This window comes from Paramormyrops kingsleyae, chromosome 16, assembly GCF_048594095.1.
Source record: "Paramormyrops kingsleyae isolate MSU_618 chromosome 16, PKINGS_0.4, whole genome shotgun sequence".
Lineage (NCBI taxonomy): Eukaryota > Metazoa > Chordata > Actinopteri > Osteoglossiformes > Mormyridae > Paramormyrops > Paramormyrops kingsleyae.
Genome location: NC_132812.1, coordinates 18,365,324 through 18,392,498, shown reverse-complemented (window position 1 = coordinate 18,392,498; position 27,175 = coordinate 18,365,324). Strand labels below are relative to the sequence as shown.

The 27,175-nt window shown below is 38.3% G+C and overlaps 1 protein-coding gene and 1 long non-coding RNA gene across 8 annotated transcripts in view; one reads left to right on the top strand and one right to left on the bottom strand.

Moving 5' to 3' along the window:
• The window catches only part of LOC111834110 (protein diaphanous homolog 3-like), a 190,002-nt gene that overhangs the window by 110,318 nt on the left and 52,509 nt on the right, over window positions 1-27,175 (top strand). For all 6 annotated transcript variants that reach the window (XR_011982953.1, XM_072700476.1, XM_072700475.1 and 3 more), the window contains 4 exons: window positions 3,657-3,758; window positions 7,289-7,528; window positions 18,242-18,371; window positions 26,190-26,315. Coding sequence is in view for 5 of the 6 variants with exons in the window: in XM_072700476.1 (XP_072556577.1) it covers window positions 3,657-3,758; window positions 7,289-7,528; window positions 18,242-18,371; window positions 26,190-26,315 (598 nt within the window). In the remaining variant the exon portion in view is untranslated. The remainder of the gene's footprint in view (window positions 1-3,656; window positions 3,759-7,288; window positions 7,529-18,241; window positions 18,372-26,189; window positions 26,316-27,175) is intronic.
• Window positions 5,674-7,406, bottom strand: LOC111834112 (uncharacterized). 2 transcript variants are annotated; one of them, XR_002835911.2, is made up of 3 exons: window positions 7,286-7,406; window positions 6,769-6,860; window positions 5,674-6,221 (listed from the first exon to the last, which is right to left on the bottom strand). It is a non-coding gene; the product is annotated as an uncharacterized lncRNA (long non-coding RNA). The 2 variants fall into 2 exon arrangements; XR_002835910.2 differs by having other exon boundaries at window positions 5,674-6,218.

Below are 27,175 nucleotides of genomic sequence, written 5' to 3'. Positions count from 1 at the left end.
CTATAGAGTAATGCAGTTCTAATTCTACCTAATGCTAATAATATCAAATCTCATAATGAATCCATTGCTGTATCTGCATCAGTCTGCATTCAGGAAAACCCTCGTTGGTGCATCCCTAGCTCGTGTTAGAACGGAGATTTGATAGTTACGGCCATGCAGTAAGCGTACGTATCAGACCTGGTTCACGGGGTTTCCCTCCCATCGCTTTGATTTTGTGATCAATTAAAGAACCCTGGCTTTGCCATACACCTTCAGGCCTACCTAATATTCCATTGTCTGACTTTGAAAGCTCATTGGTGTAAACCGGCATTAAAAACAGAAATGCTCCAAGTGTTTTGTTAAGTCAGTTGAAGGATACGTTTTTGTTTTGTTTCCATAATTATTCTTCAGGATTATATTCTTAAAGCCTGCAATAATTTGATGTTAAATAGTTTGGGAATGCTACAAAGCATCAACTCGAGTGCAGGGGATATATACACACACATTTTAATATTAATGTAATATCTTTAATGCTAAATTTACTGTTTTACATACAATATTGATGTGGATGCATTCCATATTAGGATTCAGATTTATGCTATGCATGATTCCTATTTCTGATAGCAATAAAACATATTACAGAATTGCTGTATTTTACGAAGGAAACATTTTCTGAGCCTACGCTAGTTTGTTAAACTTTGAGCACTTTTCGCCCATTACGATGAACCGAGCTGTACCCAAACCAAACCGGGAAGAGATGCTTCTCCTATGTAAAGGTACCATAGAATGCATTTTTCAGTAAAGTGTTTGCCGGTGTCTAGAAGGTATGTGAACTTGGTTTGGTCAAAAAAATACCCTGAAGCAGTTTTACTGGCCCATTTACAACTCTATGATTTGGTCTTAAAATGAAACAGGCAGTTTTCCCTTTCTTGGTGGACTCATTAATATGTTGATAAGCTCTGCTCTGATAGGTTGGTTTATGGTCAGCCACTGCGAAGGCTCACACAGAACCAAGATCTCTTCAGTCATGTGCCGCATAATGGTGTTTCAGTCAAAGACGGATCACATTTATGATGGTGGTCCCATAAGATTATAACAGCTGAAAAATTCCTAGTAGCTAGTGATGATGTAGTGCGACACATTACTCACGTGTTTGTGGTGATTCTGGTGTAAACAAACCTACTGCGCTGCCACTTGTATGTAGCGTATACAATTATGTACAGTACATAATATTTGATAATTAACAACCATGTTACTGGTTTATGTATTTACTAGAGCTGCACTGATGATTTGGGAGGCGCTAGCTTGGGCTGTCCTGTGCACTCGCTACAGCTTGTGATACACAAGGGGCTGCTATCGCAACAAAGTGTAAATTATGCTGTTAGCAGTGGGAGAAAAATTTTGGGGGGAGTTTTAATAGGGTCTATCCACATTCTTTTATCTCGGATACAATTCCGATACTGATACAGATTCCAATACAAGAGCTCTTTTTACTTATAAAATAATCAATAAAATATGAAAAAAATAATATTTTAATATACTAAATGTTAATTACTAGCTTAAAATGTTAATATATAAATACAGATGAAAAAATGTATGCAAAAAAATCTTTAATTAGGCTATTAGAAACATGCATTATGTACTTGTTTGTACATCTTTTTTGTACATTTTGTATGTTTTGTACATAAGTGTTTTTGAGGCATTTTCAGTTCAGTTTGAATATCTTCCAAGCGAGGATACGCAAGTGGTAAGCGGGGAATTTTACACATAATGTTTCTCCCACTGGCTACAGCGTCACACTTCGTTGCGATTAGCAGCCCTTCATATCACAAGCTGCAGCAAGCGCACAAAGCTGCCAAAGCTAGTCACTCCCAAATCATGCATTACTTTTATCATATCACTTGTGGTGTCTCACACATTTGCGTGCACTTTGTTCAGTGGGATTTTCCATGAAACGCTACTCCCACCCCTCAAACCTTTGTTTTTACAAAGATTGCAAATCACTGTGCTACGAGTTGTTAAAAGCATAAAATACTTCCAGATCGCCACCCTCTTATCTGATGTTCTTGCGTCACAGCAGCTGGAAGTCATTGCGCTCACACCTACTGAGTAACAAAAAAACTGACTGGCGGCGTTAGCGTTCAGCTTGAATGCTGCAATAACGCATCTAAAATGGGAAAGAGTTGTGCTATTGATTGTTCAAATAGATTTAACACGATGTAGGAGCTATCTTTTTTGAGACTGCCAAAAGTAAGTATCGGACGTGGATCGGTCATGTATGGCCAAAATCCAAGGCATCAAATCAGTGTGGATCGGCGCTGGTACCAATCTGAATATGGGATAAGTGCATCTCTAATTTTAAGCATTTGCGTATACTTTCTTGGAAGATACTCAGATTGAACTCTGCAAATGAAAAACGCTTTAAACAAAATTGGTGAGGCGAAACAGTACATTACGTATGTTTCTGATGGCCTAATTAAAGATTTTGTTTGTGTGTGTGTGTAATAAAGACTAGTTTAGGTGCCAAAGTTTTGGAAATAATGATAATGTGAGAGAACCTAGTGATTCCTGTACATGCGCACAGCAGTCACAATAACCTTACATCAATGACTGTCCATTGAGAGCACAGTTTCCACAAGTACACCTGGCGAGGGAAAATGTATCCTGGCAGCCTTTCAGTCAGGCCAGGTTTGGGAGCATGCAGTGGTACAGTGCATCGCCATACCCATCATACGACAGAACACCTCGGGATCATTGCTGAGGACCCGAGTGACTGGACCAGGCCAAGGGGATGCCCACGTAACACCTGGCTGTGACAGATAGATGGTTATTTCTGGAGGGGAGGAGTGGATGGCGTGTCTGCCTGGGGTCTCGCCAACTGGGATCCTGAGGTCTGTTTTTCGTGTGGCGGTTGCGACAACGCTCTGTACCAGTGCATACTCCCCAACCTGACCAGACTGAATGGCTGTCAGTATATACTATTTGTCACCAGGTGCATTTGTGGAAACTGTGTACTCAAGCCCCCAAGAGAGAACATACATGTTGATCTTTGTCAGATTTTCATTCCATGGTACCTTTAAAAAAGTACTACATAACGGCTGAACAGAAATTCCGCTAGCGTTTGATGCTAACATAACATGGTGATTCACAGATGTGCTAGCGAAAATTAGCACATAGTAAATCATGATGTACGTCATGGGAACAATAAATAGGTGTCTCTTCGGGTTTTACGTCACTGTCGCTCTTCAAACCTGGCAACAGCTTTACCACGCTGTAACTAGTCTCTTCACGGTACAGGATGGGTAAGGCCCAATTCCTTTATGCCAATGGAAAAGCACCATTTGTGTCAACACTTACTGATAGCATTAATGTTCATTGTTTCATGAATTATTTTTGAAATCAAGGTACTTTTTATTCAATTTTAATAATTGTTTGTAACAGGTAGTATATCAAGCTGTGCAGTAATAAATGCGATAACCCACACCATCAGTACTGTTAGTCCCAAATCCCAGAACATCAGCTGCAGTGCTTAGAAGGCCTTGCCCCCCTGTCCACTCACAGTCTAAAGACTTTTGCTGTAGTTGCATGTTTTTTTTTTTTTAATCACACTTTAAACAAAGAGTAGGAACATAAATTGATTTCTGCTATGGTGTTTTCTTTGCTGTCTCTGTAAACAGAACCTGGTGAAGCATCTTCCTGAGCAGGACCAGCTCAACGCTTTGGCCAAATTCAAGTGCGAGTACAGCAGCCTGTCAGAGCCAGAGCAGTTTGGCGTGGTGGTAGGTGACCTTCCTGCTGGCTTTGGGGTGTCTATTGCCTTTCAGGGAAAAAAAATCAGTGCTTCATACTTTAAAAAAGATTTCCCATGTCTTCTTTTATATTATAAATTATTATTATTGTTATTATTATTACTACCATTTATTTTGTGCTCAAGGACCTAAAAACTACATACTTTAGTTTTTGGAAATTTCATAAGAAAATCTTATACATTTATTTTATATTTGTATAAAGCCAATTTGTGATTGTGTTCAGCTGTTTAAGTTTAGCAATAATTTCTTGTCATATCAGCACAAATGCGCAAAAAATACGAACACATTTGCTCCCACAACAATCGATTGCCACACGTATAGCTTTTAAAGGTGAATGCGTACTTGCATACCAGTTACGTGCATCCCTGTTTGTTTGTTTGTTCACTGTTAATTAAAAAAAATAACAATAAATACATGTCGGATGTTACGGTTCATATCTTTAAGTGCTCATCCTTGCATTAGAATATAGACCAGTTAATTTGTTGATAGTATCTCATGTAGTAATGCTGTGCTGTATGTTTTAAGTCTATTACCCACTGAATATTGAACTGAAAATTCTATCACAAATCAAATCACAATCGCAATATCTGTCAGAATAATCATGATTAGATGTTTCCCCCAAATCGTTCAGCAACACCAGTAATCAACCATACAGGCACAGGATAAGGCCTAGAACATTAAGCAGTAGCAGGATCGGTATAAAAAGAACAATAATTTTGCTTCCTACAAATACCACTGATCCTTTTTGTGTGTTTTAGAAAAGGGGGGGAAGTTTTCTTCAACTTGATGTCCTTCTCATTATAACAATTTCCATCAAGCATTCACAAACCCAACATTAGTTTTATGCATGGTGTCAAAGTCCAACATTTTTTTAAATACCTATAATAATCAGAATCCCTTCATTTGAAAAGGCATGTACGTTACTAGAAGGCACATGAATCCATTTGCAGCCATTCATTATATATATGCATATTAACCAGCACACTGTACCAGGGAGCATCCAGAGCTACAGCCTGGTCTGAGCTGGCCAGTGCCAGGTCATCTCCAAGCTGTTCAGCAGCGGAAATGCTGACCAAACACAGTAGTAGCATCCTAGGCAAATTGAAACCAAAGACACCAAAGTGTGGCAATACAAATTTCTTGCTTCCCCCTTCTTATCCCAGTGTTAATGTGTTTCATGCTGGTAACATCTTAATGTTGATATTTTCCCTTCCTTTCCCCTGTTTTTGAACTTTAGAATGATGTGCGTTTTGCTTGAACATAATTACATTTTATCGTAATGGAAATAATTGTTGAACTTGATATTTTATATCCGTATTGATGGTATAATATACTAAAGCTGTTCTGTTCATGCAGTTGACAGGAATTCTGTCTGCCATTGATGTCTGCAAATTGTTCAGGCACTTCTCAAAAGAGATGCAAAAAATAATTGTATCTGAACTTGTCCTGTCTTTGAAAATGTGCTGTGTTTTATGTAATTTATTCCAGACGCTTAATTATTATTATTTTTTTTATCTGTGGCATTGAAATTACATGTAATGGAAATAGTGAGAGTCATAATGGAGATTCAGTATTTCACAGCGGACAGTCTCCCATATACATAGTGATATTTTCTTTTTCATTTAAGTTTGATATTGTGGAGTGCTTATAGGCAAGGGCGTAACTTTGGCTGGAACATTGGGGGGGTTGAGGTCTCCACCCATTACGGGGGGAACATGATTATTGGGGGGGTTGTGTTAGCTGGTTTTGATTTATTGGGGGGGCTACAACCCCCCCCCCTCCCCCCCATAATTTACGCCCATGCTTATAGGTATTTGTTTAATTATCTTAATGGTGCTGTAAGTAAACAAAATGTATTATTTTACCATTTTTAACTATCCTTTTTAATCTTTATCATTTACAACCACTTCTCTGTGCTCAAGCAGTACAACAAATACAATATCTCAGGTTTTTATGAAAATGCTTTGCCATTCCTCTGATGCCTAAACAGCCCACAGTAGTGTTTCCCAATCCGGTCCTTGGGGACCCGCAGATAGTCCATATTTTTGCTCCTTCTCAGCTAAAATCTGGGGATGGAGCAAAAACGTGCATGGAGCAAAAATGTCTGTGCATCCCTGAGGATCGGATTGGGAATCACTGACCCGCAGTTTTATATAAAACATATCATCTAATTCAGGACTACCAATTCCCATGATTATGCCCCCACTTTCCTTTTCTGTTTCGCTTCAGTTCTGTCTCTCTTGTACACATGTGGAGCTCCCTCTACCCGCTGTCTAATTTCCCCTGAATTCTTTCATTATTTGTACTTTGTCATCTGTAGGTCATAGATGTTTTAGGTGTGAAGGTGAGTAGAGAGCCATGGGTACAGAGATAAAGAAACCCACTTTCCTGGTAGCCAGCTTTACACTGTGAGTCGTCATCTTTGAAGTTCTGCTGGGGAGAAGTTTAGAGTCAAAGGCACACCAAGAATTTGCATAACTTTTACAGTTTGACGTTTTGCAGGGACACAAAGCTGACACCCATTTGAGATGGAGTGTTACTTTTACATATAAATAGGGTAACCTAAAGCTAATGTTGGTAGCCAAACAATGCAAAGATTTTATGCAATGTTATTAAATACACTTTTCGCACAAGTGAAAATATGTTTGCTGAATGCAGAGAACGCTCCAGCAGATTCCTTTATTGCATTTGCAGTCTTTCTCAGTATAATTTCCAGAAATCGTAGCAAGTCCTTCATACAAAATGACAGTGTCTTGTGATTGAGGCTGAGATTTCGGACAGAACTGTAATATTGTATTCTTTTATTAGTGTGCTTGTTCATTTTTGTTGGAAATCTTTTACTTCTGATACGTCTGCTTGCCAGTCTCTGTAGTTAGGTTTTCTACTTTGAATGAACACTGTGTGGTCAGTGGGTTAGGATTTTGTGCCTCTGATCAGAAGGCTGTTGGTTCAAATCCTGTGGTTGGGAGAGTGATTTTACCATTGAGCCTTTGTGCAGCACCCTTCACCACAACAGCTGCCAGGGCCGGCTGCCCATGCTTTCTCAATTGTAGGTCAGTGTGGATAGAGCATCTGGTAATTTAATATAAATAAAAAAAACAAACAGTAAACATAGTAACTTAAATTCATTTTTGTTCTCAATTCATTTACATAGCTTCCATTTTTGGGTTCAGTTGTCAAACTGCAATAAAAATAGATCAGAAGCCCACAGTAATGCAAAAGATTATTTAGATGGTGTTTTAGAGTGAACTGTGGTCTTTTATTTGATTAAGGTTCTGAAAAGATTCCAAGTAACAACAGGTCAGGAAGTACATGTCGATTCACCAGTGATCAGTTCATTGAAAAAAAGCTGCTTGATAGATTTACAGTCCTCGCCCATTCTACCTTCAGTGCTGCCCTACGTGTATATATGCCATCTTGCGTATAACATTAAAAATAATCCAATTTTTACCTGAGCCTAACCAATAACTTATCCAACTATTTTTCTGGTTCCTCACCAGATTAGCAGTGTCAAGCAGCTTCGCCCACGGCTGAATGGCATCCTGTTCAAGCTCCAGTTTGAGGAGCAGGTGACTAACATCCGGCCGGACATCATGGCTGTGAGCGCGGCCTGTGAGGAAATCTGCAAGAGCAAGAGCTTCTGCAAGCTGTTGGAGCTCATCCTGCTTACGGGCAACTACATGAATGCTGGTTCCCGCAATGCACAGTCCTTTGGGTTTGATCTCAGCTCCCTCTGCAAAGTAAGTGTATTAATCATTTGTTGCAGCAATCTACCAGCACTGCTTGTTTTACATGTGCTATGTGGCTTTTCTGGCAGTATTCACTTAAATGTTAGTTTGGCATCGACCTTCACAATATGACTGGCTTCTAGTAAATTCAGTGCGTTTAATTACTGTGTTCTAGGGGTGAACAAGTACAGGACTATCTGTATCTGTTCAAACAGCTAAATTATTTGTTCAGGTAGTGCTTAATCTTGGATGTAGGTGTGGTTTAACCCAGAAGATTGTATTCCTATGTGAAGAAAATCTTGTAAGAATACATATGACTCTTATTTGTTTTACATTGACCATGTAAATTTAGCATGTTGCACCAAGAATACCTATACAATTCATATATGGCCAAATATACAATAACTGGCCACTTTATACGGTTCTCCTGTTCAGCTGCTTGTTGAAGCAAATATCTAAACAACTCATCATATGTCAGCAGTATTTTTTGTTATAAATGTGTTTATAAATTACGAAAAAACATGGCATTAAATACAGGTGTACATCCCCCCAACCCCCCTCACCCTCCCCCCCGCCCATTGAAATTTAGGTGGAGGAATTAAATTGTTTCACATTGCCCTAGTCCTGGTCAGTGCATAAGTATGTTATAATTAATATGTAATTTCCAAATTTAAAATTTATTTCTTTGGTTGTTACCTAGTATTTAGTCTTTAGACGTTTGGGATCTGGTACACTAAGTAGATTATATACACCCCACTGTGCTTATATACACCCCACTGTGCTTGTGTGACTTTCTTGCCAGCTACCTGAAGCTTGGTTGTAGTAACATTTGTTATCAGTTGCATTGGGATCTGTGTGTGTGCTTATTTCACGTCACGTGGTGCCTACTTAGTTCTACTTGTACCATTGGAGTCTCTTTCAGTTGCATGTCATGATTAGGACTCATTCAGGTGAAAACTCATTTATTGGATTTCACATTTCCAGTTAGTCTGGCCAGTATGTATAGAAACCGTAGAGGTTTGGGGTATGGGAGGAGCAAGGATTAGATGGGGGGGGGGGGTGTGAGGGGTCGATGAGGTTGTCTGGGAAACGCATTGGTGTCCAATCTTTTCTTGTTCAGAAATTTGCCGAACCCTTGCTATTTTTTCCCCCACTCCCTGCACTTCATTTCACATCACATTCTATAAACTTATGTATTTTGTACATTTCTTCATTTGCCATATATAAGTACAGTAATACTTTAACATTGACGAGGGTTAGGGGCAGAAGATCCCCACAAATGTGAAAATTCGTGAATAACTCTTGGGCACCCCTAACCTCAATTCTATATAAGGCTGCTGGCCGATAACATTGGAAGTCTATTTATTACCAATTTCAAAACAATCAGTACTATACTGTACACTGCATATGAAATTGCTTTGCCATTTCCAATCCACAACTTTTTATATACAGTCATGCAGCCGCATACCATTTTGGTCAAGGGCAGGCCACATATAACGGCAGTGGTCCCATAAGATTATAATGGAGCATTTAAAAATGTTTTATATACAGTATTTTTACTGTACTTTTTATATGCATAGATGTTTTTAGATATTCAAGTACCATTGTGTTACAGTTGCCAACAGTACAGTAACGTTTTACAGGCTTGTAGCCTGGAAGCATTAGGCTATACCATATAGCCTAGCTGTGTAGTAGGCTATACCATATAGCCTAGCTGTGTAGTAGGCTGTACCATATAGCCTAGCTGTGTAGTAGGCTATACCATATAGCCTAGCTGTGTAGTAGGCTATACCATATAGCCTAGCTGTGTAGTAGGCTATACCATATAGCCTAGCTGTGTAGTAGGCTATACCATATAGCCTAGCTGTGTAGTAGGCTGTACCATATAGCCTAGCTGTGTAGTAGGCTATACCATATAGCCTAGCTGTGTAGTAGGCTATACCATATAGCCTAGCTGTGTAGTAGGCTATACCATATAGCCTAGGTGTGTAGTAGGCTATACCATATAGCCTAGGTGTGTAGTAGGCTGTACCATATAGCCTAGCTGTGTAGTAGGCTGTACCATATAGCCTAGCTGTGTAGTAGGCTGTACCATATAGCCTAGCTGTGTAGTAGGCTGTACCATATAGCCTAGCTGTGTAGTAGGCTGTACCATATAGCCTAGCTGTGTAGTAGGCTGTACCATATAGCCTAGCTGTGTAGTAGGCTGTACCATATAGCCTAGCTGTGTAGTAGGCTGTACCATATAGCCTAGCTGTGTAGTAGGCTGTACCATATAGCCTAGCTGTGTAGTAGGCTGTACCATCTAGGTTTGTGTAAATACACTATGATTTTTGCACATTGACGGAATTGCCAAACGATGCATTGGTACCACTTTAACGTGTGCTCAACCACTTTATGTTTATTCTCAGTGGCTCCTTTATTTTTTTGAAAATTGAAAATGTAACAAAATGCAAGTGCCATTTGAGTGCATTTATGTATGTGCCACCCAGTGGTGGAGTGTGAAAGGCAATGGAGTACATACTAAAGGAGTACCGCCACATTTCTCGGAACATATCCCTGTTGTTAGCAACGCATGACTGTAATATACAGACCATCTTTTTGTCCCTGTATGTACAAAGATATTACAGTACACGCTGGGAGCAGTATGTTTTGGATCCATTATTAAATTTAATCGCGCTGAAAAATTTAAAACATATTGTGAGAAATGTGGGATTTCACAGAGACAGCAAACATGTAAATGAGTTTGGTTACTGAGACAGCGCCCTAAGCCAAGACTTATGATATTAAAGATATAGTATGCACTTGCACTAATAAATATTATTCATTATTAATATTTATATATTATATCATTTTATGTGACCTGAATCATTTTCAGTACTGTTTCTGCCTTATGCATCATCAGCAAGTTTCTGTGATCTTTCAGCAGTCTTCAAAAATAGGTTCACATGTTTTTATTTGTTCACAGGCAACTCCTAAATAACCTTAAATATCAAATTCATGAATGTGAATGAGGTTGCTGTATTAAGATTCAATGAGACAGATTAATACATGCATATACAGGTATGCTCATGCTTTGTCATCATAGAGGTACCTTAGGATTTGTGTGATATTTATTGGTTTAGCTGATACATACTAACATTAGTATGACCTGAAAATTTTCTTTTAAAACTACTGTATACTTTTGGAGGGGGTGACATTGCGAATGGGACATAAGAACTGTATCATCGTGGGTCCAGCCTTCAGTGCCATCTGATTCAGGCCAGTGTGGAGAAAATAGTTATTGATGGACTTTGGCCAACGTGGATAACGGACTCACTGATGGATTTTGTCTTGATTCTTAATCACAGCAAATACCTACCTTTTAGCAAGCAAGTCCACTCTTTTCTGTTCTCAGCGATGCTAGTGTGTCCAGGGGGGGGGGAGCAGCCAGTTGACCTTGGACCCCAGAGTTTTTTTTTCTCCTTACTTTGAAGTTTTTGGTACCTCTCCTCTTTGTCATCTGGCTTTCTTTATTTAAGTTCTTTCCTTCCTTTTTCCTGTTCTGTATTACTCTAATTATGTTTTATGTATCACAACAAATCAATGCAAAGCGCCTTGGGATGACTGTTGTGAAAGGCGCTATATAAAAATTAATTGTATTGAATTCAATTGAATTGAATTATGGTAGGATTACTGAATTAACAACTTTCAACATTTTCTGCAGTAATATTTATTCAGCTTTGGCGTTTTTGGATTGAATGTTCAGTTTGGCCTTAGCTGCACAATGAATTATTCTCAAAGAGAATTTAAGATTTAGGGTGCGGACAGCATTTACATATTAACCTGACAGTGCTTATTAAATGTGTAGCACCACCAAAATTTCTACCCTTGTTGTTAGTAAGATTCAGAATAAATACTGTGCTCAAGGACCTTACTGAAAGGTTTTGAGGTGATTCGGACCCCATCTTGTCAGCGTTCTTTGAACATCTGCTGCATAATTGTCAGGCTTATTCAGGACCACAAATCAAAATAAATTCTCCCTATGATTAATCAAGGTTTTAGCATCTGAGAACGCAGACATTTGTACAATAATAAATAAGGATCTGTAACATCCATCTATCTTGCAGTTGATTGTCCTAGTCAGGGTTATGGGAAGCAGCATTTCTGCTCATATCATTACTGAAATTTGTCTTGAATAACCATATAAATGTAAACATATTGATGAAGTAACAAGAAGTACAATGGTGTGTTATATACTGAATTTGAAATATATCCTGAGGTAGTATTGTGATACAATGGGTCAGGTTTCAGCAGTCACCATCACCATAATCCAGATGTGAAAATTGCCAGTTGGATGTACATTTGAAGTTGTATTGCACCTGTATTCGCCTTCAAATAATTTAATGTCTCAAAAGCTGATAGATACAGCAAAAATGATCCAGAGAACGAAAGTCCCAGCCTGATACTACTGGTAGCGGATTAAAGCAGAAATTTATAAAGCTGCCAGAAGGTAATATGTAGGTCTTATTTATTCTGTCAAGCTTTCATTAACAGAACATTTTTTAATCTATGATGTTAACTTTTAGAACAGATAACTCTGAAACTAAGGTATAATTGTTATTTTTTTTGGTGAAAAATACTGTAAAAAGCCTCTTTCTATAAAGGGCTGCATGCTTGGCACAGCACTCAAATTTTAGATACTGTTTGTACACCAGTAGATGTGACAAGGTATCAAGAACATTTATGTTGCTCACCTGTAAACTGAACATTTCTGTAATTGCAGTAGCTAATTGTATTTGCCCGTTTCCATCCTGACTGTGACATATTAGGTAATGCAGCCGAGGGCAGCTGGGGATTCCTGTCCCGCCTTTGCTTGTTCTCCCCAGTGCTGTGTGGCTTTCCTGCCACTGCTCAATAAGTTAATTAGCATCTCTATGCTGCATTTGTAGCTGTGTGTCCTGCAATACACTGGCATCCCAGACAGCTGTAGTAGTATTTCTTAATGTCATTATATTATTGACTTTCTTGTCTTTCTCACTTTAGCATATTATATGTAATAAGATTAAATGTCTTGTTCAAGGTTATACAACTTGGGCCTTTTCTGCAGGATGACAAAAAAAAAAGTTTTTAGCCATTATGCTACTGACCACTCAGACTAATTTATGTTGATTTATGCTGTTCTGTAAGCTTTTCAATCTGTGTGTAGCATTCATTTGAATAGTCATGGTGGCATAGTGCTGTCGTATCTTTTTGTATAAATACGAAGATTACTTCTGTGCCTTTTATTTTTCAGATGATTTGAAGTCGTCACACTGTAACAAGATTTTTATGCCAGGCATATTTGAATCATGAGTTTATATCTGCTTTAATAGAATTCATTTTCTGTTTGCACTTTAAGTTTTTTTTTTTTTTTTGCGGTTAATGCTTACATTAAGGCTTTGTATAGAAATAATATGATGATAATCATAATTGGTAGTAAAGTTGTTTTCTTTTCCAATTTGTTTGCAGTTTTACTTTGAGCAGCAAATTAGCTTGTCAAATATGAATAATCCTATATCCTGTTTGGTCAGACCTCACCCTTTTTAAGGAGAGTTGAGAGTTGAGTTTTCTGTTGCCCAGATCATTTCACGTTGGGGTTATACACATTTATATTTACATATTATTCACTGATGAGACTTTTATGCACTTATGTAAGTCGCTCTAGCTAAGGGCATCTGCCAAATTCCGTAAATGTAAGGATCTGAGCAACTTTGACAAGGGCCAAATTGTGATGCTAGATGACTGGGTCAGAGCATCTCCAAAATGGCAGGTCTTGTGGGGTGTTCCTGGTCTGCAGTGGTCAGTACCTACCAAAAGTGATCCAAGGAAGGCAAAGCGGTGAACCAGTGATGGGGTCATGGGCACCCAGGGCTCATTGATGTGCGTGGGAAGCGAAAGCTAGTCCGTCTGGTTCGATCCCACAGGATAGCTACTGCAGCACAAATTTTTGAAAAGTTAATGCTAGCTATGATTGAAAGGTGACAGAACACACAGTGCATTGTAGCTTGCTGAGTCTGGAGCTGCGTAGCTGCAGACCGGTCAGAGTGCCCATGCTGACCCCTGTCCACCACCAAAAGCACCTGCAATGGGCATATGATAGTCAGAACTGAACCATGGAACAATGGAAGAAGGTGTTCTAGTCTGATAAGTCACGTTTTCTGTTGCACTCGGCACATGATGTGTCAGCGTTGTTTACCTGAGGAGAAGATGGCACCAGAGAAGAAGGCATGCCAGCAGAGACATTGTATGGTATGGCATGTATGTTCTGGTCAATGTTCTGCTGGGAAACCTTGGGTCCTGGCATTCATGTGGGAGTTATTTTGACAGGGACCACTTACCTAAACATTGGTAGAGACCAAGTGCCCCTTCATGGCAGAAGATTTCCCCAATGGCAGTGGCCTCTTTCAGCAGGAAAATGTATCCTACTGCAATGCAAAAAAATATCCATTAGTGGTTTTTGGAACATGAAAGAAAGAGTTCAAGGTGTTGGTACGGCCTCCGTATTCGCAGGATCTCAATCCGACCAAGCATCTGTGGGATGTGCTGGATAAACAATTCCCATCCATGGAGACCCCACTTCAGAACTTGAGGAACTTAAAGGATCTGCTGCTAACGCCTGGCACCAGATAACATAGGACACCTTCAGAGGTCTTGTGGAGTCAATACCTCAGTGGGTCAGAGCTCTTTTGGTTTATGCAGTTACACATTTGTCGTTTTGATTTGTAACATTGCACCTGAATATATATTTTATAAATGCTTGTATTAGTGTCACCTGTTGTAAAAGTGTGTATTTTGTGACAAAAGTGGATTGTGCTGGGTCACCACACTCAGCATAAATTGGGCCATCTGCGGTGCCCCCCACCCATGCCTGAATACGGCACCACTTTCTGTAGAAAGGAGCCAAACTCAAAAACAGAAGAAAGATGAATTAAGTTTAGGTTGTTTTTTAGTGCTCTTGGAAATACTGATTCACCTTAATAGTATGACGACTGGTGTGGTAACCTGTAATCAGCAGGTTAAGTGAGGGGGACAAGAATTACCGATAGAGAGTGAACTGTCATTAAACTGCAATATAATAAAGTTTTGTCAAAATCTCTTCCTGAGCAACAATTTAAAAATGTTTTTTCACGAATGGCAGCAGAATAACAATGAAAAATGCAGATTTAAGACTGAACAGAAAAATAGGAAAATAAAATATTGTAATGCTCAAGTGGTGAAGAGAGAAATTTTTTTGCGAGCGATCCTTAAAAGGAGAGCAGTAAGACAGTGAAAGAGAATCAGCTCACACACAGACTGAGGACAGATACTGCCTTTAAATAGACAAAACTGGATACATGCAATAGAGATGTTTTTTTTTCCCAGCAACTTATGAAAACAAAATCTGATACAGATCAAAATTAATCCAAAAAACGGAATTCATATGCACCTTTATTTTACTATCACTTCCATCTACATAACATTTCCGTTCTCTTTTTAAACTGGTGGAAACACAGGCCGGTTCTTAAAAGACACCAAGCGAGAATGAGCCCAGCACTGGCACCATCACTGCCTTTGGGTTGGTGGAATTGAGGCATCAGTCTGTTAGTCTGGGATCTGATTGACCTGAATGGCTTTCCGGACAGCAGCGGGTCAAAAAGACGATCTGGGTGGGGTGTTTCGCTGATGCTGCTGCTAGCCTTCCTCTTAAGTCAGTTCACATGAACAGTGCCCAGGCTTGGGAAGTCAGCCCCAAGGATTCCCTAGGAACCTGTCACCCCACAATGAAGGTCCTTACTCTCCAGCTGTGCCACTGGCATACCACACCGTCAAGCCGTAGAAGTTAATCGGGAGCTATTGAGGTATATAGGCCTTTATCAGTTTCCTGAGAAAGTGTAGCTGTTGTTGTGTTTTTCCCATCAGGTGAGTGGTGTTAGGAAGTCACGTGAGGTCCTTTGTTATGTAGACTCCATAGAACTTGACGCTTTTCACACATTCCATTCCGTCACCATGAATGTGAAGGGGGGACGTGTCCATCAGTCTTTGTTCTCCTGAAGTCTACAGTGATTTCCTTTGTCTTGCCAGTGTTTGTATTCAGGTGGTTATGAATGCATCACTCAGCCAGGTGTCTGACTGCTGTTCTGTAGGCTGCCCCATCAATGCATGGCCCTGTGAGGAACCTTTGTTCCGGATCAGAGTGGATGATGTGTGCTTTCCAGTCCTGACACTCTGTGGTCTGTTTGTTAGAAAATCCAACACCTATGAGCAGAGAGAAGTGTCCAGGGCTCGGCTGCTCAGTTTGTTGACCAGTTTAGCCACAGTTAGTCCAATAGTCTGTCAATAGAGTTGTGTAAAAAATTCATTAAACTTTTAACAATGTTGATAATTTCTGTTGTTTTGACAATGGAGAACCCAAATGGTCTTTTTTTCCTTCATTGACTGCATTAATGTTGTCACGATACCAAAATTATGAATTATGGTACTGATACTGATACCACTTTAAGTATCATAATAATACCAGTACTGCAAGCATATCAATGCAGAAAAAAGGGTTAGGGTTAGGGTCCATCGTAAATTATGCACTTGTATCACTTATTTTCAGGACCCATTTATCGAAAATGCATTTAAATTGTTACAATTTTAATTAAAAAAAATTAAGCCTCACTCCACTCCAGTACTTAGCCTAATATTGCCAAGTATCGCGTCGTGACTATTCTGTTACGGGGAGAAGGATAATACATTCTGTTGAATTTATAAAGAGTATATCAACCCCAGATTGTTGTGCACTTCTGCCTTATTGTTATTAAAAATGCATGCGAAAGTGATGGTGAGAAGAGAAAAAAAAACGGGCATGCAAAACTATAAAATAGATTTTTTTCCTGCATAAATGCATTACGTTTGATTATCCAACTGCTTATAATACCATAGCATAATATCCAGTAGGTACAGATGCTACTTTGTTAGTGTAGCCTGTTTGCCGTATTGTAATTAAGGTCTTGCTGTATTATTAGTTCCCTTACATAAATCACTGACCTGATGCTCACGGCATTTCATGATAAATCAGTTTTGCTAGTTTGCTGGAACTATACGATGCATGCAATTCTGACATAGGGTATAATTTCATTTTGGCAATAGTGCAGCCATATTGAGTATATGGTTATGATTTGATGGTTAGCGTTAGCGACGTCTGTAATTAGTACCGGTACTAAAGAAATGTAATACCAAACAGTTCTCAAAAATGCGGTACCTTTTCAATACCGGTTTCCTGTACAACACTAAGTGCTACATGCCTTCTGAGGTTAATAAAAAATACAAATTTGATTGGTGTGCTGTATGTACTTTTCCTTATCTTTGAGCCTAGTGAAAGGGTCAATTTTCATTTCATTTATTCCACTTGTCATGCCAGGCAGACCCATAGCTTTCAGTGAAATATCAGAGCTTGACCTTTGAATTTGAGTTCTTTGGAATTTTCTCCTCTGTAGTAGCTGACTCATTTGGATTTCCTACATTTATAATGATGCCTTCTGACATTTTTGTATGTTTAATGCCAGTGTGTCTTGCCTCACAATTGTAACATCTAAATAATATGACCATTTATTTAGTTATACTTGGTATACACAGCTGTTTTTATTTTGTAAAATTATTGCAAAGTTATTTGGTTGTTTATCAAGGAAGACAATCTAATGAGTCAGATTCTATTACATATACAGTAGTTTGCATATCTTAAGTTTATTATAATACTACAAATACTTCTTGTAAGGATCAGCTTATGTTAACTGGTTCAGTTAAGTGGTTAAATGGTTAATATTACCACATATATTCCCTCTAAAAAAAATTAAATAATAATCATGATCTATATTGTGCATCGTGATTATAACCAAAAATATTCCAAAACTCTCTTTTAGTCCTTATTCTGGACTAGCCTTTTGTTCAAACACAGACTACTAGGGAGGGGCTAGTGATAGTTTGCTGATTGGTTGACCACATGCACTGGCAGTAACTGGGAAGTTACATGGAAGTGCAGGGAAACGAGAGAGAAGTAGTGGAGCAATTACTATATGGAATTATTTTTCTACCTCAGTTACATTTAATGGACCAATAAATGCATTTTTCTTTTTTTGGTTGCGTCTCCATATTTCTGTATCGTAAAATTTAATTGATGGCCAATAATCTTTTGTCTAATATTGCTGGTACCAGTGGTGATACTTGCCAGCACTTAGCAGAATACCATTGTTTTTTTATTCTATGCAAAACGAAAGATTGATGTGGTAGCTATATTTAGTAATGAGTTTTAAACGTCGCCAGTCATGTAAGTAAAATACAGATAAAGGTCTGTGTCCCATTTTTACTGCGATCAGTACACCCCAATAATTAACACATAACTATTAAAATGGCTTCTTCATCCTCCATTATGTGACGCTTACGAGCATTTTGCATCCCCCATGCTTATTTAGCATAACGGTCCTAGTTCTGTTGTGAGGTATAAAAGCAACACCCGAAAGTGGCCAGGAGTTACAAAACTTCCTAGTCAAGACAATCCTGGAACTTGTGGCCAGGGACCAGGTTCCATACCTTTGGTGTGAGACTGCCCAGTGATTCACCAGCATAAGAGTCTTTATCACCTTAAAATCACCTTGAAGAAAATCTAAAATGTAGAATATAATTCATATGAATAGTAAAACACAGGAGCAGGTAGAATTTATTTTCTTTTCTGGGTATTTTTTCTAGCTGAAGGACACCAAATCAGCAGATCAGAAATCTACCCTGCTGCATTTCTTGGCTGAAGTGTGTGAGGAGAGGTGTCCTGAGGTGCTGAAGTTTGTTGAGGATCTTCAACATGTTGATAAGGCTAGTCGAGGTAAGTTTAAACGTTAAACTCCTGCATGCATTTGCTTTGGTTCACTGTGTGAAATGGATAACTAAATGTACAGTATGACTAGTGCCAATTGTGGGCCTAGGTGCATGGATTCAGAAAACCTTCCTCGCTAACTAGAGTGTGAAATGTATCTAGCCATGCTGTTTTTGTCCAGTGTTGCATGTCATGTATGCATGTGTGTTGGTCGGTCCAGATCCATTAGGCTTGTGCCCATAGAAATGAATGAACAGTCCCCACAAAGATATGAACACAGGTGTGTGTGTGTATATATGTTTTTATTTATATACGTGTGTGTGTGTGTGTGTGTGTGTTAACCCAGACATTTGAGGTACATGCTGAATGCAGTTTATTACATGGGTGGAGTAGTTAATTAGGCACATGCCAGACCATCATGCTTAAGACCAGATATTAAAATGCTGAACAGGCCCTGTTGGTTTCAGAGATAAACACTACTCAACAGTTTTGTAATGGACAGTGGTTAAGGTAGTATTGTGATGGTAGTCTGAGTAAATGACATCACGTTAGAGTAACTGCAGCAAAGAGCACGTGCCTATAATGTGATGCCTGTGCATGGCTTTGTGATTGAAGGCCAAGCAGCAACCAGCTTAGACTCAGTCAATGGTGAAACATCATTTGTGTGGTCAGTTGACAAATTTACACAGGAAAGAAGAGATTAAAATATTTGTTTTTCATTGTGTAAGATTTTGGCAGCTCCAGTTTTATGTAGAGTGCCTTAAACTGGCATGGTTAGGTGCCTCTGAGCTTCTCTCAGGGTAGGATGTGTCATCCTCTAGCTGACTTACACACACCGGCCAAAATGCATTGATGCCGCGCTGGCGGCTCTTGGCAGCCCAAATCCCCATTAAGATGTTGGCATTGAACTCTCTGTTCAAGATGGAAAGGTTCTCAAAGAATCTTATATTTGTAGAAAAATGTTTTGTCTGACATAAACATTGGAGCCTTTTGTAATTCCACTAAAACCAACCAAATGTGAGTTTGATAGATGGGGTACTGCATATTAGGGTTGGGAAAAAATATTGATGGAATGATTAATCACAATACTGGTTTTGACGATTCAGTATCGATTCACAGAATCCCAAGACTGATCTTGTTCATTTATGCTTATTCCACATGACTGAAAATATTTTTTCAAAATTTTTTTGCTGAATTTTACTTTTATCAGTCGTCTTAATATTCTCTCTCATCCTTAGGAGGGTTGCAGTAGTTTCCACAAGTGCACCTGATTAGTTCCACCAGTGCACCAGTTATTTTGGTGGTGATTCAAGTGTATCAATCTGTAACGACAGACTTGGTTATAATCGATTACAACTGGCAAAATCATCCTTATACATACTCCTATATATCGGTGGCATGATGATATGCTCAAATACTGCACAACTACTATAAAATGCTACTTCTAAAATAGTGGAGATGATTCCATTCGACAATCATCCATTTTCAGCAAACACATATAGGAGAGACAGGGAAGCATTGTTGATCACACTTTTAACAAACTTCAACAGCTAGACTGGGCTATATGTCCCTCCACATCTGCTTGCTTAAGGCTCCTCCTAAGTACACACACTGAGTAAACAGATACCAGATTTGATTCAATAGTTTTCCCTGGTGTTTTTATATTGATTAATTTTTGCTTCACTTTGAAAAAGACAGTCAGTTTTGCACCTCTCCATTAACAAATATCCTCTTGTTAATATAGCTACCAGTGAAACTTATTCACCAGCTGTTTACCTTTCATGCAGTGCCAGTCAGAAGTTTGGACATTTTAAAATACATTTTCTTATGGTGATCAGTCACTTCATCAATTTTCTCATCTTTACCTGAATTAGCACTGAAAGTACATTTTACTGAGGGTGGTCGTTGTCTCCAGTTATTAGAATTCTTGATTTTGTTTGTCCTTGTCACTGAAATGTGTGCCTGACATGCCAAACCATATCCAGTCCACATACTTTGGTCTTGCAACATTAACAGCTTAGACCTTGCATTCAGTAAATTACGCCCTTCTGTAATCTGTGTAATATCTTCATTGTGATTTCTCCACCTTCTGCATTGTCTTAAATCCTTCATGGCATGAAATCAGGAGACAGAATTAGATTAATTGTCCTGTCCCCAATACTACAGTGGCCAAATCAGTGTCAACACAGTATGAATTCTTAAAACCCTTTAATAAAATGACAACACAATCTACATTTACAAACATATTCATTTTCAGAGCATATTTTGATTTAGGTTTAGTCATTTGAAGAAAATGTGAGTCATTTAATTTTAGTCATTCTTTTTTATTATAATTTTTTTAAGTTTAGTTTCACTTTAATTAATAAAAATTACAGGATATTTAGCCAACTAAATCTACACTAATGTAGAAAATGAAATGGGTTTAGTTGCATGCATGCAGATTCGTCTAATTCCATCTGCTCTAGATTCCTGGAGGAAACATCTGTAAAGCTATTTTTATGGCACATGGCATTATGTTTGAATATTCACTGTTTAAGGACATGGATTTAACTGTTGTAAAACTGTTAATGTTTTATGAAACGTGCTAATTCTAAAATGGCTTTTTATGAACATTATCTTTAAATATAAATAAAACCAAAATTTAGTCGCAAACAATATACTTGCATGTGACACATCATCATTTGTATTATAAAATTCATTAATTAACAAAAAATAAAACTCATATGTCTTTCCTTAAAAACATATCAGACTAGTGAAAACTGGGCAATGTTTGTTTATTTACCCAAGGCTGGCAACGATGTAAAGAGCTTACAGACAGAACTGCCTGGTTTACACACTTGAAGGCAGTTAGATCAACATAATCCAAACGTGCAGCTACAATCAACACCAAATAAAGATAGAACCTGCTACTCTTGATCCGTTTCGAATTTTAGTTTTTAGTCATTGACAAAAGTGACAGTGCAATTTGTTAGTTTTTTTTTTTTTTTTTTTTTGGTCTTGAAGTTTACATAAATTGGTATTAGAAGCATGGACTATGCATGGTTATTTTCTTAACTTAACAAAATTTTAGGATGACTGTTGGCGTTCAATGGCAATCAAATGATGTCAGCATGGCTGATAAGGCATTGTTGGTTTGGGCATTCATGGACAAATGCATTTTTTAGTAATTATTTCAGCTTAGATGGATGTTCAGTTTCATAATACTAGTGTGGTGCTGCAAATTTTCCTCAAACAATAAGTGTAATTGAAGCCAATTCAAAAACACACAAATTTGCTAAAATATATACTTTTAATCTGTCACTGGAGTTTTCACCCATGAACTTGGCAATTGTCAAAAATAAACAAATAAAATGCCAAGAAAGATACCATATGAAGTACATTTATTTGTTGTAGCATTACTCCACTTTAAAAATGTAAAAGTGTAAACGTACAAGCTTTTGCAGTTATTTTTTCAATATGAAGTATAACTGCGATTAACTAGAAAAAATGGAACAAATTTGTAGTCTGTGTAACTACTCAGTTGACCCACTGAAACAACTTTAACACTGCAGTGTCACCACACACATTCTCTAAGTACAGTGCTTTGAGAGGATGATAAAAAATATAATAGCCTCTTCAACACCTAAAGGCCAAATGCAAATGCTTTGGTGTGGATGTGCAGTGGCTTACTCTCCGACAGCAGCTGGCATGCTTAATAGACTGCCTTCTGCAACTCCGTTAATTTGGTATTTTACTACATTAATTCAATCAAGACTTCAGGGTTTCTTTATTTATCAATAAGGGACTGGACTTGTGGAAATATTTAGATTTTTATTTGATAAAATAATCATAAAAAGTTCTCTCAATTAAATAAATGTGCTTTTCATTCAGAAATTATTTCCGTTGCCACTGGTTATTATTGTACTCTCTGGATGGGGAATACATGTGGTTTTGAGACCAGTCCAGCTCTGTAAACTATGCAGACATAATGTATCACTGAGAATCTGGAAGAGATCAAATTTTAAGACGGATTGCACCAAAAATAAAGCAGCACTGCATAGTGGCAGCGAAGAGAAGGACAGCCTCAGACAATGGTAGGTTATTACTATTTTTTATCTTATTCTTACTAATGCGGGGTACACACAATGACTTAGAATTCTTATGGTTTGTATTTGCAAGAGAACTTTCAAATGTAGCTGTTGTCATTTCCAGATATATACAGACGCTCCTCTACTTACGAATGAGATACATTCCGAATGGCCGTTCGTAACTTGAAATGTTCGTAAGTCGTTATTCAGCATCATTTTAAGGGTGTATGCAAGTACAAAGAACCGGGACGCTGGGAGTACGCATGCTACGCTGCAGCGCGGCAGGAGTAGCGGCCAGAAGTCGCACTAGACGGAATTGGCGCGCAGAAAAAACAATTGATGTTGCGGGTAGGAAACAGGAGCCCAATGAAAACAATTTGGACTTACAGCCCTCTTCGTTCGTATGTCTGAAAGTTTGTAAGTTGAAAGTTCGTAAGTAGAGGGCGTCTGTATACATAAACTGTATAAATAAACTACAGATTGAAAGTTACTGCTTATGCATCTTTTTCTTATGGTGCCTGAAAAAAGTCACTGAAGGTGCACTGAATTTGACCAGAAAGCTGTGTATTAGACATCTCATATTGTAATAATTTAGTTGCAGTACACTTAATTTCAAGATGTACTACACAAATAATGTATTGTGAGATTTGAATTCTAAAAATGTTGCATATTGTGCTGATGTCTGCCAGTCCTTCAATAATCAGTTAAAATCAGAATGCATAAAAAGAAGGTTCATTTACAACGTTATGGAAAGGTACCATCCCTGTAAATGTTGGTAACACTGTGAACCCCAGTCCAAGAATAATCCACTCCGCTTGTTGTGATGTCTCAGTTGGGTGGGACCAAGTGTAGCTGCCTGACAGAACCTGATTTAGCCAGATGGAGACGTTTTCTGGGAAAGTATCCCGGCGTGAAAGCCACAGTGTGATTAGATGTGTTTTCAAACCAATGCTTTGCCTGTGCTAATTGTGCATTGTTGAAATTTGCTATTTGCAAAAAGTTTGAATTACAGAATTTCATTGTGTGACTTTACTAGATAGAAGTTGAATGAATCAAAAAATAACCTGTGCTGCCTTCTTATTCTTCATCTTTTTTCTATTTTTAGTTCATATCTTTCTTTGGCCTGCAGTGTCTCTTATATAGGTACATACGTACATACATACATCAATACACACAATTATACTGCCACTGCGGAGAGCTTCCTTTTTTTCCTCTGCTCCCAGCCCAGTGGACACACACTAACTGGAAGATCTAAAAGAAATATGTTTTTCACTTGCTTTTGCAGTTCTGTGCTTATTTCAAGCATGCTCTGGGAGTATTTTCCATCCATCATTCAGTATGTGATAATCACATTTATCACTGTTCATTCTTATTTGGATTCTGTGACTCCAGTCAAAGGAATATTAGTATATTTATCTTCAGCTCCACAAAGCAAGGCACTCGAGAGGAACTTATGCCTGCATCAGTCAGCAGTTCCCACTAGCATCGCGATATCATCTCCTAAGAGCTGGACACCTGCACAAATTTCATTTTGAGAACAAATCACCAGTGTGTGTCTGCATTCAAATCTGCCTACCGAAATCCTATCCCAGCATGCCTGCCGCAGAATCCGCTTAGTTATGCACTGTTGGTTACCTTCAAGAATAGTGCACATACTGATCCATGAGAGGGTGTTAAAGTTTGGGCACATACTAAGTATGTTTAGATCTTTCATAAACTTTTTCAGGAGCTTATTTATTTATTTCTTGAAAATAAACACATATGTTACTATCAAGCATGAGATTTGACAGTGAGTAAGAGCTGCCTGACTATTTCATGGAAATCAAGACTTTTCTGAACAGGATCTTTGGTGTCTTCAGTTGTCTTATTGTCAGCATGCTGAAGGGCATCGTGGTATTAAAGGGTTTCAGAGGAAGGTTTGATGGACATTCCTTAGATATTAACTGCTACAGTAGTAATTCTTGATAGCAAATGTATCTCATATAAGAGAATTGTATCAATGCCATTGAGTATATCATTTGTAGATTTGTTTGTTGTTATTGGCTCAGATCTTTTTCAGGTATGTTTGAAGATATTGTTGGAATAAAGTAGCTATTTCTGTCTAAGAAAGTGCAGTGCTTGAGTTGGGCAGTGTGGTTGAATCATCCAAAAAAAAAAAAAAATCATCCAAAATATTCCTGTCTTGTAAGTGTCATGATTGACATCAAATAATTTCTTTTTAATCAAAAAGAAACATAATGTCCTGGTGTAGAGGAAAAAATACAGTCCTTCACAATAAGACACAATCAATTAATGTAATATTTATAATAATTACATGAAATATTACAGTATTTTTTTTCCCTTTGTCTATATGCCTGGCCATGTGGTCTAAGGCACAGACTGCTGCTTATTGGTTGAGCTACATGAAGGGTGATATGCACTAGTATGTTATACGAATAATGATGCATTATATGTGACCTGTGTCGTGGTTCTCTTTTAAATGATGCAAAGGATATTGTCAAGTTGAGAGACTTTACAGGCATTCATTTTCAACAAGTCTTACAATGAACATTAACTTGCGTTTTAAGTACTGAACCATCTCCATACATCTGACTGATTCTTGCCGCAAGTTTTGCCCTGCTCACAATGGATATCATGTTCCAGCTGGTTCATTGTATATACATCAGGGTGGTACTTCTGCAGTATGAATTAACTAGTAACATTTACCCCTGATTTCACTCATGCCACAGGAGCCAGTGTGGAAAATCAAGGAACGCACTGCACTGTCACATTGTTACAAGTTTTATGTTGAACAATTGATTGTGTAGATGAGACATGACAAGAATGCCCTTCTGAATCTAATTATTGTCAAGATTGTCTTATCACCCAGTCCCCGTTTTGCTGCCGACTCCTCAATGGTCAAAACATGTCTGTTAGTTTGTATCGGAGGTATTGTGTCTTTGTCCCTTACTATGAGAGATAAAGCTGGGTGATCCCACCTTTGTGGTATGGTCTTCATCTCTCTAAGAGCACTGGCCATTTTCCAGGTGACAAGCTGCCAGAGCACAGGTGTTCAGGGGGATTTAGTGCAGATGTGGCTGGTTGATCTTAGAGATCATTTGGAGTTTTGGTTCTGCTTATATGTAGGGAGTCTGTTCTGTAACATAGAACAAAGCGGTTCATATTGACACTTCATAGCATCACGATTTGTTCATTTAGCATAATTATGCACATGTTGTTCTTTATGTTTTTATGTTTTCCTAGCTAATCAAAGCATAGTTGATCATAATGTGAATTCTAGTGATCTTGTAAAAATGTTCAACAAAGTAATAAAGAATTAATGTAATTCACAAATGTAATGCAAATAAAGTTAAGTGTGTGTTTGTTTGTGTTTTTGGTTTAGGCAGCTCTTAGACCAAAGAATGTACAACAGAGCCATATGCTGCTCATTTTTATGTATTCCGAAGGGGGGTGGGGGTAGTTTTGTATGAGTAATGAGCAACATGAAAATAGTTTAGTAAGTGTTGCAAAACCCATCCTAACGTTATATTCCCAAGTCCTCCTTTGTCTTAGGTTTGGGGTTAATCTCTTTCTCTCCACTGGGTGCATTAAGAAAGAACACCTACTATAATAAAAATATGCAGTCAGTACTTTTGATGAATGGGTTCTCTTCGGAATATACGGAACTATGGGGTTTTTTGTCAGAACGCTGTTAATAGTGGCATTTGCTGTGTGGTTCAGCATTTTCTCACTTGGTCCATCCTTCTCTTTTGCTGAGCAGTATCTGCTGAGCACCTGGAAAAGAACCTGAAACACATGGAGATTCAGCTTCTGCAGCTGGAGAACAATCTGAAGAGCTTCGCTGCTCAGGAGGACCCACAGGATGCGTTTGTCCCAAAGATGGCCATATCCTTTCAGTTTGCTTGGATGCAAGTCACAGGATCTTTGTTTGAGTTTTCAGACTCTTTTGTGTCTTTGCTGTCCCCCTATTGGCATTCTGCTCCCTTTATGTCGGCCAGTTCAATTTTTGGCTCATGACTGCTGCAAGGAAATGTGATTTATCAAGTCAAGTGCTATGAAATCATTAGTTGCGTCTGTAATGTACTGTTAGATGTTTTGCTCACTCAATATCTTATGTCTGTCTTTGACATTTTCTGCTGCTCAGCCTTAACCTCGGGGAATCTGTTTCATTTCTTTTTGTAAGGTTGAATGGGGGTCTTAGACCCGTGAGTTTCCCTGTCGATTCCATGCTGTGGCCCTCTCACTTATGACCGACTTGAGTGAGGTTCATCATCATCGCATAGCCTAAAGCACAATGATTCTTTCTCTATATTGCAGATTAACGTTCTTCCAAATGTCCCATAATATGAAGTGCTTCGTAAGCCACTTGGCTGCTGAAAACTGACAAACAAATCACCCCCCCCCCCCCCCCATCAAGTATCATCTATGTTGCCAGTCTGTTCTCCTCTCACAGTATCGTGTTTTGTTCTTCACTTTAGAGGACCTATATCGGGTGTTTTTTTTTTTCTTTCTTTTTCTTAAAGAAATGAAGCACCCTAAGTTCACTCTGGTGTTGTTTTAATACAGGTACCAGTATCAATGTTGTTAATGATGGTTGTTAATATTAGTATCGCAAATATAACTTTAATTATAAAAAAGTTATTTTCGTTGGTAAATTACACAGAAAAACAAACAAGAAAGAAATACCATGCCCCGAGGCCAAGATCAATCTGTCCCAGCCAAGTAAAGCTATTCTGTCAACATGAT